Source organism: Tiliqua scincoides, chromosome 2 (assembly GCF_035046505.1).
Source record: "Tiliqua scincoides isolate rTilSci1 chromosome 2, rTilSci1.hap2, whole genome shotgun sequence".
Taxonomy (NCBI): domain Eukaryota; kingdom Metazoa; phylum Chordata; class Lepidosauria; order Squamata; family Scincidae; genus Tiliqua; species Tiliqua scincoides.
This window is the reverse complement of record NC_089822.1, coordinates 41,313,235-41,326,581: the sequence shown is the minus strand read 5'-3', so window position 1 is coordinate 41,326,581 and position 13,347 is coordinate 41,313,235. Positions and strand designations below refer to the sequence as shown.

The window sequence follows — 13,347 nt, the reverse complement described above, 5'->3', positions numbered from 1 at the left end:
GTAGTAAAACTGGTGGGCTGAAGTGGTGATCTCCTTTGAAAGCTTACTGAAAAACAAAGAAGCTCTTCAAGAAACAGTAATAGTTGAAGATCTTAAAGTACCCAGGAGTGTGAGAAACACTGTTCTTGATCAGGATGTCTTCTGGGTTCAGCTGCAAAATTCCCTGAAGATTCTAAAGCCAATTGCTGCAGCAATCACTGCATCTGAATCAGATAGTGCACTTTTGTCAGAAATTCCTTATCTAATGACCAAGATAAAAACAACTGTTTTTGAAACCTCAGTATATCTCCACTTACAACTATAGAAGAAAGTAAAGTGAAAGATTTTATTTTTAAAAAAGGGAAGAATTTTGTTGCCATCCAATTCATGGTGCTGCAAATCTGCTGGATCCAAGATTCAAAGGTAGAAATATAAGTGATGATAGCACTGTTACTGCATTTGACTGGAATACAAAACAAGCATCACATTTAGGACTTGATGTTAGAAAGGTACTTTCTAATGTTGCAGAATATAGAACATCTTCAGGGATTTGGTCCAGGAATATAATCTGGGATTCTACCAAACATATTCCTCCTGCACCATGGTGGCAAGGTCTTTGCATAACACAGCCTCTGATTCCTCTTGCTTCTCGCCTTCTTCAGATTCCTCCATCTTCTGCAGCATGTAAAAGAATCTATGTTTGGAAACACACTAAATCAAGAAATAAACTGACATGTGAAAGGATAGAGAAACTTGTTTCAACCCTGGCAAAACTTCAGTTTTTAGAAGTCCATAATAACTGTGATAATGATAGATGCAACAGAGTAGCTGCAGAAGCAGATACTGAAACTGATTATCCTTGCACCTCCGAAATAAGCACACCAGACAAAGGCTAGGGATAAAGGGTCACTTATTAATCAAAACCATAAAATCTGCAGCAGGCAGAACTAACTAAACCACCCCCCAAGTGCAGGCAACTAAGTTGGGGGAAGCAGTGCTAACCATCTGCCTCCCCTGGGCTACACGGGCATCACATCATGACTCCAAGTCATCCTCGGTCCTGGCCCGAGAGACCACCAACCCCAAGGGATTGAGGCAGCGGAAGAGCAGAGACCACACAGGCCACACCCACTGGTGATCTCTGCTTGTATCCGCCCAGGGGCTTGCCAGCCAGCCTCCGTAACCTAGACAAGTATCGTCTGAGCAGTCCTGGCTCACCCCCTGACCTTGCTGACCTCCCAATATATGCCAATTCCCTACATCCCTGTCTACTCTGCCTGCATGAACCTGCCAAAGTGACCAAAGGCAAGTAGTACAGACAATAAACCCAACACCCATATCATAGCAGTCTGGGGTAGGCAAAAAAATCACCAGCCACGGCCAATTAGGTTGGTGACAAAAAATTTCTACCCGGTTCCCCAAAGAGCAACCAGCTACTCTCAGACTATCCTTGGGTGGGTGGGCAGGGCTCAGGAAAACCAGCATACTGGAGCCAGAAGGTGAGGAGCCTTCTGGATGCACAGCCTGCCCTGCCCCTACAGATAATGCAGCCAATAGGCTTCCCCCATTTTCCCGCTTCTGCCTGGAGTGCACGGAGTGCAGAGCAAAGGAGGGGGGGACACGTTATGGTGCCTCACCCTCATACTGATAATTACAGCTCAGTAAATGATTCTGATTAGATTTCATGCCCATTCATTGAAACTTAGTCCCACTCCCTTCTATATATGTCCCTCCTCTTCAATTCTTTTTATGAGAATGGGTTTTTTATTTTTATTTAATACTGTGAAGAGGAAATATGAATAATTGTTACTTCTGGATTTTTTAAAAAATTTTTGTCTGTTCCACATAAACTAGTAAATGGTTCAGGAGATTGTTGCTCCATTTGTTACAATTACAAATAAATATTATTTAAGAAAGTAAATTCTGTTTTTAATATGTTAGTTGTGATAATTTTATGCCAAGTCAAATTGTCCATAGTCATATTTTATGTTCCTAAAGTAACAGAATGACTTTCAATCTGGAAAAGGAAAAAAAAGTGCTAATGTAACATTTTTTTCGATTTTTCCAAAAATTTCCATTTTTTCCCTAAAAAAACACAGGCCAACACATATTTTGCTTCCTTAAACATTACAACAATTCCTGGGTATATTTGGGGTGCTGATTCCAAAAATGGCATCCGTTTTGCCCTATCACGTCTAGTTTTGGAGACACTGCATAGCCACTGTTTAGTTTTGTTTAGACACTGTTTAGCCATGTCTAGTTTTGGAGACACTGCATCACGATGAAGCTGCTTGAACTATTCACTAAAGAAGCTATGCAGTGTCTCCAAAAGTAGATGTGATAGGGCAAAAGGGATGTCACTTTGGAATCAGCACCCCAAATTCTTGAGAGTGTAAATCTCTGATTTTATGATTTTACATATGTGTAACGGGGTGTTGGTTTTAATTCTGTGTATTTTGTTTTGTTGTTTGTGACTAGCTGGTCGGATGACCGTAAATAAAGTATCTATCACCCCTAATTCATATCAAACCACCATAAAGTTTGGGAAAAACTTTTCTGACCCTCAATTTTGTAGGCCTGTGAAATCGGGGAAAAAAACTGGGTTTTTTCTGAGCTTCAAAATTTCCAGAAATTTTACATCTCTAGGTGTCCATGGTTTTTGTTTCTCTGAACAGAGCTTGAGTCATGCACAGAATGTATATGCTCACCATTATTCAACACTGGACCATGCCACCTTCTTAGCTGTGACTTTTACTAATGCAGATTTGGAATTTCCATGTTCTTTCATCAGTCAGAATTGGTAAAAGCTTGTAAAATGCTGCTGAAAATATTTTATCATCTTTGCATGTGTGGCGTTCAAAGTCCATTCAATTCCCTTCCCTTCAGAAGACTAAAATATCTGGCTGTTTTACATTTCCAGTTATCTCTTTTAGTGTGTTCTAGTTTCCATTGCTACAAAAGCTGCTTCCAGAACTCATTACTGCTGAAGTCAAGTGTTGACATAATGCTGGCAAGTTTGGTTTTTCAGAATTTTTCCTCCCAGTTGGCATTATCTGTCCCAAGGACATATTTTTTCACAAGTGTCTAGGAATAGTTTTGGTTTACGTCCTTAAATATCGCATCCACCTACCATGATGTTACACAGGTTGAAAATATATGTGTGATTATTATAAAAAGGCTGCCTGTCTCATGATACAGCTCTTTTTAGATTTCAGGATCATTGACTAAAGCCTGTCCCAATATATTATGTGTCTCTCTGAAAAGCAAGGGTTAGCCTTAGACTTTTGAGAATTGTCTGAGACTTCATGTTGAGTTCTGTAGTGGATTAAATACTCCTATTTCTCAATTGAGGGATCACATACTTCATGAACATGTATGGTCTCTGCTCTGACACTTGAGTCTGAAGCTACTACATGACTGATACTGTCAGGAGGAAAAACAGTTATTCTCTCCATTTCAAAGTCCTAACCTCTTCTCTGTATGTCACCCAGTATACACAGAGAAAATATAAGTTAAGCAAACCAGCCTTATCATTTTCTTGCTCTTTCCCATAAAACAGCTCTCTTGGTTAGAAGTAGTTGTAAATTTAATAGCATTATCCTGAACATCTGCTCCCTTCCATGGTTATGTGGAAATCATAAACCTAGTGGAATGTAATGATTGCTGGGTTAAGGCCTGAACCCAAGTTATGGGCTATAGAAAATTGGAGATCAGATACTGTTGATGTTGGCCTCCCAGAGCTTTCTCTGTGACCTTCCTCAGAAAGTGGAGGTTCGAGTCTAGGATGTAACTGAGCCAATCATTAATTCCCAGTGATGGCTTTTTGCAAAGGTACCAGTACCAGGCTCTGACCATAAGAGTATTTTCAGTCACTAGTAGCTTGACCCTGCAAAGGGAGGTTTTAACAATCCCACCAAGGAATAACCAAGGACCTCATTAGTCAGAAAGAAAACGTTGTCCAGCTCAAAATGTGCTGACAAGACCTCTTCCAGTGCACTCTAGCTATGAAACTTGGGAAATTTAACTATATATGCCTTCCTTCTATTTTTAACACGACATCCCTGATACTTTAGAGATTGCTCCAGATGCAGTCATACTACTTTTCAAAGTAAATTTGAAATTCCTCACAGGGAAATGATTCTGAAAGATTGTGTGGAAGCAGTGGACTACTGAGGTGACTTTAAAATAGCTGCAATAAGATTGGTTCTGCAAATGCTGTCATAATGCTGCTGCTGCTATCTTGAGTTTGAGTCAAAGTGATTTCTCAGTGTGGTTTAATAGAAAACTGATATTGCTATTGAGACTCATAGTTTGCCAATTATTGGGATATATTTATGTACCCATGTCATGGTTAATGAACAGAAAGGAGGAAATACCTCTCTCCCTATAGCTGTGAGAATCACAAAAACACACTGTGATGCTCGTGCTGTGAGCCAAACCCTTTTCCTCCATCTCTAACAGTTTGATCTTCTCCACTTGACCTACCCAGAGCAAGACATTAATTTTTTTTCTTAGCCAGTCTCTACTGAGTACCAAGTTCATCCTTCTCCCAGGGGACATGATAAAAAGTGTGTTTCATAACAGGCTTTTCTGTATGTATTTTATCAAAAAGGAAGCAACTTCCTACTAGGAAAAAAAAAGCAAATTTCTGTGTGTTCAAATTTTTGTGTTAAAATCTAGCATTTTGGAACTGAGAGTGCCTTGCATTTTGTTGTTATTTTTCTTTTGAATTTTTCTAATGCTGTTTCCTTAACAAATTGTGTATTTTGTAGTGGAGTTCATTGAGAAAAGCAGTACAAAATGTAGTGTAAGAATTAATAAAATTAGTAAAAGTATAAAAATTAGTAAAATTAAAACTGGGGTTTTCAAGACTTATGTGGTTCAAGTATACACCCATGTTCCAAAACACATTTTTACCTAAGTATGTTGTACCTCTTGTTCAGGCTTCCTGCATGAACACACTGCTCAGGTTTATGTACAGTATATAACTGAAAAATACATGTTCATTCTAAGAATCTTAGCTTGTGTTAGTCTCATTTGCATGTATTTATTATATACAACATGCAGTGTTAGGTTTGTCATCTTCTATAATCTATAAATTGTTCAGATTATGTAAAGGGCGATTCAGTTTCTGTGACATATTTTGTGAGCTGTATATTCTCCTGTTTAGATCAATTTTAACTTACCAAACTATACTGCATTTTGGTGGTCCTTATAGAAAATGACCTCATTTCTACATCACACTGTCACAAAAGAACAGATTTTTACTTTTCCTCAATGTTACCTGTTTTGTTGTTGCTCCAGATCTAAACTCCCACATTCCTTATGTTGCTACTGAAGTTACTTGCAGCTTTTTAACTTCATCATTTATTATGTCGTGTTGGTGCTGGTACTCCTTCCTAAATAAATGTTTGCTTGCACACGAAAAATTGAGCTATTGATCTAGTGTGATGGAAAACTGCACTAGATGGAGGACCTGCAGTGAAGCCCAACTTCTTTTCATAAACTCTTATTCAAATTATGCTTTAGCTTCTGTTTTAGAGGACATATAGGACATATCAAGTGCAGCTTAATTTTTCAGCACTTGTAAAAGCTTTCTTCAGTCCTTATCACATCCGTAAAAGCTTCCCATTGATACATGAATTAGATTTTTTTTAAGTGGTTGAGATTTTTATAAGAGTTAGAACAATTTAGTGATAAATACATGCATCAATTTTTGCACTCAGTACTTTAAAATATAAAGATTCTTATATACAGATGTGAATGGTGTTGAAAGGCAAAAATCATGATTTACGAACATGTGCTTAGTGTCTGCACTCTTGTTTTCAAGATGTTGTTGTAGAAGAAAATGGCAGAAAGATTGGCAAAATGCCAAATTCTTCCTTCTATTGTCCTGTTTTACAATAATTTGTGTCACATCAAATATATTCCAAATGTGTTTTATCAACTAAAGTTTACACATTTTATTATTCTGTGTAACATATTATACCACATTGTAAAGCTTACTGAGAAGTAACTTAAACAAATTTAAACCTTATTCCCTGCATTCAGTTTCTTTTTCTTTTTTGAACTCAGGACAAAGTAACAAGATTAACCTGACAGCTTTAATACTTTATTCCAATCTGCTGTCCTGCCCCAAATATCTTGCTTTTGTTAGACATACAGCAAACGAACATACAAAGGAAATTAAACAGCCATAAAACTGTGGTTTGCCCTTTTCCCCAGTATGTAAAAAACAATTATTTCCAGAAAGTTGGCACTTGTTGCCATATAGATGATAAAATTGATTCCAGTTACAGTCCATCTTTGTTTGGACAGGAAATACCAGTAGTGTTTGAAAAATGGATTATTAAGGACATTCATTCACTGAGTTTTAGTTCAAATGTTCTGTTTGCTAACACAGCACCTTACTGGGGAAAAGTGTAGCTTTTCTCTAGCCCAGATTATTTTCTCTACAAATCTTTGGAACAGGAAATAAAAAACAGCTAATGGTTTGTGGGGCATGTGGAATTAGTTTAAGCAAAGCTGAACTCTTATCCTTTTGACTGCTTCCTCTTTTCTATGCTGTTTTGTCTATGATTCCCTCTGAATATGTCAACAAATTTCCTTTAAGCTCAAAAAGGGAGTGTGCAGTGGGACTGAGGAGAGTATAGTGGGCCTTTCCTTTAAGGGAGTAAATATGGAACAGATGTGCATTCAAGAGGTACAAGTTGGTCTTGTTAAAATATTTGTAAAGAAAAATAGCTTCAGGATCTCCCAAAGAAATCCCTATTGAGCTCTAGAGATAAAAGAAAAGGGTATGTTTTTTGTTATTCTGATATCATTCTTTCTACTCAAGATTTGATGATGAATCAAGTTACGCTGAGTTCTGAGAATCGTACTTGAAGAGGCATAAGTAGGAACAGCAAGCAGTTTGTGACTTGAGACTGGATTGGATACTTAGCAATTGTTGAACAGAACAGTAATTTCCCAGCCTGCTAGTTATATGATCAAATCCATTGATTTGCATGTGCTAGAGCAATATGACTATTGGAATAATGCCCTAGATCTCCTGGAGGTGTACAGCTATGGCAGGGACTATGAGAGGAATTTTAGCAAGGGGTACAAAGTTTCTTCTGGGCCCCTTCCCAAAGAGGAAGGGGGGCAATAGGGGCAAGCAGAATGGGGCGGGAGGCAAAATAGGGCGGGGGAGGGTGCTGACAACCACAATAGACTTTGGAGCTCAGGTTTACTAGGCTTCTTGATGCAGAGTCTAGGTCTACCTGACCATGGGAAAGCAATATAGAAAACCACACTCCTAAGCCTCTCTAAAATTTTTGAAATGCCAAAGAGCTACTGTAGCAGGCCAGTTTCCTCCCAAATTTGACACAATGTTAAGAAGGGTCATGGATGCTTTCCTGGGCCTGGTGTGTATTGCTTGCAGCAGTAATTAACACTGCATGCACATGGTTGTGCCCCAGCATTATGCACTAGCAGTTAGTTCAGGTAAGATAGGAAAATGTCAGGTCCCAGGAACTTTTTGGGCCCCCTCCTTTGGCTCCTGGGCCCCCTTTCTGACCCCCTTTACCCCCCGCTCCTAGGCCTTGAGCTATGGTATTGTAAAACTATTGGATATTTTATACTTGTTTACTTGGTGGACATTGCTTATGCCAATAAAGGTTGAATGAATTAATGTAAAACTATACTATATTGTACAACTGTACCATAGACAGCATAGCTGAACAAAGTTGTTCAAAGTTGTTTATTTCATTAAGGCAGTGGTTGTCAAAATTTGAGGGAGCTTTACTCCCTCAGTAAGTCTTTGTGTGGGAGGGGCTAGGGCAGCGACGCAATCCCCAGGATCGCGCTGCTAAGGGGGGGCAAGGGGGCTGCTTTGCACTTACTTCAAGAGGTCTGCAGGAGGTGCGGGGAGCCCTACACAGCGCTCCCCAAGGCTTGGAACATTCTGAGAAAGTGGGCGCAAAGCACTTCTGTTTTGCATGAAAGTGGGCGCAAAGCACTTCTGTTCTGCCTCTCCCCTTCTCCCACTCCTTAAAGGGACGGGGGAACCTTTACACGAACTGGTGGGTTGTGACCCACCAGTTTGAAAATCACTGCATTAAGGAAAAAAAATATTGAAGAAATGCAGTGGCAATGGTGATGTATAATGTCTGAGGTATGATGATGTATGTTTTCTAAGTGATAGGTTTCATGAAGAACATTTTTAGTTTGACTCCTACTGGCACCTTTCCTCTCCTGGCCACCACAGTGTGCTTTTTGGCACATTTGCAACTACCATTTCTGGTGCAGTGTATGGGCTATGTCACTATCCATCAGTTCATCTCAGAAATGTATACATATACTTCCCCACATTTAATAAAAATACTAAGGTACTAGTAGTACTACCATCCTTCTCTGTTTTCTCTCAAAATTCTTAGAAATTTTGCCAAACTATTATGAAACCCAAAGGTTTGTCTTTAGAATCTTGGTCTGCTTCCAAAGAAGGTTTATCTTTTTGAAATGTAGGTGTACTCCTGTCAACAGCAGCAAATACATTTCAGAAATGTGAGTTAGTAATATACTGATGCTTACCAAAGTGCACAGTATATGAAACTGACATTCCCAACATATGATATCAGTAATAAGCCAACTTCCTGAATTATTGGAACGTTATATTTAAAAAATTGATACGGGGTAGATGTAGTCATTATTGTGTTCTCATATACATTCTGGGTATGCTAGTGAAAGTATAGGAAAACTGTAGTAATTCTCATACGACCAGAAACACTTCTAGTGTTTTTTTTTTCCCTGATTGCTGATTTTGTCTTTTTATCCTAATCCTTAGGATGGTGAAAAGAAAGGATTTATGAATAAGCTGTATGCCATCCAGGAAGTGTGTATCAGTGTCCAGAATGTCCTTGATGAAGTGGCTTCCTTTGGAGAAAGGATAAAAAAGTGAGTGTTGATACGTTGGCACTCAACTGCCAACTGCAGGGGATCAGGATAACAGGATGTCTATAATAATAAAACCAGAGTTGTTTTTTGCTTCCAGCTTGGTGATGAAGCCATTTTTACCCTTTATTAGCTTGCTAATTAAGAGGAGTTAAAAGATTTCTGAAGAATAATTTCTTTTGGTAATGATGCCTTTACTAATTTGATCAGAGTCATACTGGATATTTGACTTCTACCAGACTTTGGTAAAATATTTTGGAAGCCAAAATTACAGGTATTAAAGTTTAGATGAAGAATTATGGTGAACAAGCAACCCTATAGCATCATGAAACATGGGGGATAGGAAAGCCCCAAATAAAATTATATTCCTAGTAATTATATTGTAATATCAAGCTCTGGAAATGCTTTCTGAAGATCTCTACCCTGCTGTGGTGATGAATATTCAAAATATTTCTACCTTTCTACCACCACCACTCTAGCTCACCACTCCCCTTCCCTCATACTTCTGCTCCATTCCTGACTCTGAGCAAGAGAGAAACTGTGGTTGGTACCTCTCCTGGTAAGGAGGATAGCATTTGGCACTCTGGTGCAAAGAAATATTGGGTCAGCCCTGTGAGAGACAGGAGAACATTATCTTTCATTCAAGATATTGTGAAAATATCCTTCAAGATGTTTTCTAGACAAATGACAGGGCCAATTATTGCTCCATGGGAAGGCTCTCAGATCAGCTTTGCCTAGCAGGTGGGAAGCAAGGTCTCAGCTCAGCTCAGCTCCATGTGCATTTATTTGAAAGCTTAGGCCAGGGTAGTCCAACATGTGGCCTGCGGGCCACATCCAGCCCACAAGGCCCTTTCTGGCAGTCCTCAAAAGCCCTGCTTCAGCCACCACCCACTGCCTCTTCCTGCTTCAGCGACTTTTTATTGTCCTGCCACACCCATTCCAGCTTCTCCTTCAACAGTGTGGTAGGGAGCAGTGGCGTCACTAGGATTCGTGTCACCGGGTGCGGGAGGCCTGCGCATCACCCCATGCAATGGGCAGGGCAGTGCCCCAGGTGGTGGGCGTGGTGATGCACCATCGCCCCGCCCCCACTGGTTTTTTGGCTGTACCTTTTGTTAGAACACAGATATTTCAGTGTGGTTTGTTTCATTGCATTCTGCATGAAATTGCACATTGATTGATCTATAACAAGATGGTGTTATTCCTCCAAATTCTGATTTTAGTGATTTTGAAAACTTGTAGAGTCTCTCACACGCACACACCCCGTGTCAACTTACTAACACCTTATTGCAGTAGTTCTCAAACTTTTAGCACTGGGACTCACTTTTTAGAATGACAATCTGTCTAGGACCCATTGGAAGTGATGTCCTGGCCAGAAGTGACATCATCAAGCAAATTAAAATAATTATAAATAATTAAATTAAAAGAAAAGAAATAATTAAATAAGGGGGAGCCAGTCCTGTTCCACCAAATGAATCTACTCTGAAATAAATCCCATAGTGGTCAATGGGGCTTTCAGGAAAGTGTGTGTAGAATTGCAACCTGTGAGCTCAAGCCTATACATGTCTACTCTGAAGTAAGTTCCATAGTAGTCAATGGTGCTTACTCTGTAGCCTGCCTGCAATAACCCTTCCCCCCCCCAAAAAAAAGAATCAGTGAAATTTCCAGCCCTCCCCAGTGCCCAGTTTAAAGTTCTTCTATTTCAGGCATTTCAAGATAAAGACCCACCTGGCTTTGCAAGTGCAGAATAGAAAACTTTCTTCTTACCATCTCAAGCCTCTTTTTTGTCCTTTTTAGTGGGGGGGAGGGGAGGCTGCCTTCTGGAGCATTTGTCGCCTCCAGTTCCATCGGATTGGGACCCTTCTGGTGGCCTCACATTCCCCTTTCCCTGGCCTGACCAAAAGGCAAGGCACATCTGCCTACTCGTGAGTAAACGCGACCATGTGGCTGAGTTTACTTTCCATAGAGCTCAGTAGACTGCAGCTGGGAGGGAGGGACCTCCTTCTCAGGTGTTTTGGGGGCTGCATTCATTGGATGAGGACCATTCTGAAGTCCTTGGAGTCCTCTCTGCCTGCCCTTTCCGACTATGGCAAGTACTCCTACTCACGAGTAAACGGGCGATACGGCTCACTTTCACTTTCCATAGGGCTGCATGCATTTTTTTGGCCATAACTTTTGAAGGAAAGGAGCGATTTCACTCTGATTTTTTGCATTACACTCCACTGGGAATTCCGTATCCAACGGTGTATGGCATGACATGGTAGCTCCTGAAGCTACCCAGGGCGCATCACCCCCCAGGGCGCATCACCCCCAAGCACGTCACCCAGTGTGGCCCACACCCCCCTTGCGACACCACTGGTTAGGAAATGGAAAAGCCTGGCCGCACCCATCTATTCCTCCTGCCGCCTAAGCCTGCCCTTTAACTTTGGTGTCTCCAAACCCGAAAGTAATTAGAGGTGACATCATCACATCGCCACCAATTACTTATGTGTCTGTGCACTTGGGATGGGGGAAGATGCCGGGGTCATGCAGCTCCCTAGCTGTTAGAAGTTGGACTGTCCTGGCTTAGGCAATCTTTTTTTTTTTATTGGCCCTTTCTCATCTTCTGACGCATCCTAGGTAAAAAGTAGGTAACAACCCTCCGTGGGTTGAGGAAGGAAGGGTCTGTGGCAGTGGTTCTCGAACTTTTCTGGCCCGCAGCTCCCCTGATCCTTGGGGCCATTGGTCACAGCTCCCCATTACAACACCTCACCTCAGTTACCCCCAAAATGGGGATGAAGGTGTTATAATTATACACTAGAAACCAAAAAACAGCTGCCAGCACTCTGAGGCTGCAATCCTAACCACACTTACCTGAGAGTATGCCCCATTGAACAAAATAGAACTTACTTCTGAGTAGACCTGGTTAGGATTGTGCCCTGAGTTTGTTAGCAGTGCACCTGGAGGGTTTGGGAAAGGGAGCAGGGAAGTGATGAATTTGCTGGGGGAGGGGAAGACTTTGTTTTATATGTATCGGCTAATTGCAAACTGAGACCCAGTGACTGTTTGGCTGCAATCCTAATGTCACTATCCTGGGAGTAAGTCCCATTGAACACAATAGGACTTACTTCTGAGTAGACCTAGCTAGGATTGTGCCTTTTGTCTTACAATAGCAGCCAACATTTAGCAGCCAACAACAGATAACCCCTGCTAACTGGTAAGAGGCACTTTTTCAGGTGGGTACTCCTCTTTTATTTAGCAGGGGGAGAGTAACTGGCCCACCTCCCCCCGGCAGTGTCTTTTCTGGTGGCTGTCTGCTGATGCTGCATCTTTTTAGATTGTGAGCCCTTTTGGGACAGGAAGCCATAAGTTATTTGGTGTTTTTTTTTTGTAAACCGGAACTTTTTGTTGAAAAGTGGTATATAAATACTGTTAATTATAATAATAATAACATGGGAAGTTATAACATGGGAAGTTCCCAGGAGGCAGGAGGAAAAGGGGGGGTGTCTGGAAAGGAATGGGTATTTTTTATTTTTTAATCAATTTTTGGAGACAAAGCCATCAAGAGTGGCTTTTTTTCTTTTTTGAAGGGGGGGGGAAAGAAAGGTGATCCTAGCCTATGTAGGTCAACTCAGAAAAAAAGTCTCATTTGAGTCAATGGGGCTTACTCCCAGGAAAGTGTGGACAGGATTGCAGCCACACAGAGCAAGATTACAACTCACCCCAAAGTAGATGGTGGCTGCTCACACACATACACCCAACATGCAGATGCCACCCCTGTTCCCCCCAGACAAGACAGAGGAACGCAGGCTGGGGCATTTGGACACCCCCCTCAAGAGCAGACTGGGCTCCCTACTTCCCAAGCGGAGGAAAGTGCTTCACTGCCTGTACTTAACTCTTCCCTCCCAGTTTGAAGCCTGCCAGGAGCTGGCCCTGTGCTGATGAGATGCGGCACTTCCTCAGCTGCCCAGCCAGCCTTCTCTCCCACCTCCCCCCACCATGTTTTACACACCCCATCCACCTCATGCTGCTCCACCACAGCCAAAGAAAAGCAGTGAGTAGGGAGGGGCAGGTGCAGCTGAGCTGAGCAGAGCAGCTACTCTACTCTGTCCTGCAGCCATGGCCACCTCTCTCCTGGAGATTCCTCACAAAGCTCCTGGCAGCTAGCCATGCCTCCCTAGGGAGCTGGGATGCACAGATTGAATACCTCAGGTCTATAGATACTGCTGGGATTCAGCCAATTGCAATCCCAATAGCCTTCTTTTCTCATCTCTCCTACTCACAAGTTGTCCTCCAGAAGTGACCCAGTTGAACCAAGCAGGGAACGAAAGGAAGAGTTCTTGGCTGCAGCAAGTTCATCAGTTCATCAGCAGGAAGGGAAATATAATCTAATGATTGTTAGGAGAGCCATCACATTCTGTTTGGGCAGAACCAGAAAATTAGAGGCTGTATTTGTTCCTT

The 13,347-nt window shown here is 41.4% G+C and overlaps 1 protein-coding gene across 1 annotated transcript in view; it reads left to right on the top strand.

Moving 5' to 3' along the window:
• MCTP1 (multiple C2 and transmembrane domain containing 1) overlaps positions 1-13,347 on the top strand; it is a 254,641-nt gene that overhangs the window by 231,335 nt on the left and 9,959 nt on the right. The window contains exon 21 of the mRNA XM_066616140.1: positions 8,804-8,913. Coding sequence (XP_066472237.1) covers positions 8,804-8,913 — 110 coding nt within the window. The remainder of the gene's footprint in view (positions 1-8,803; positions 8,914-13,347) is intronic.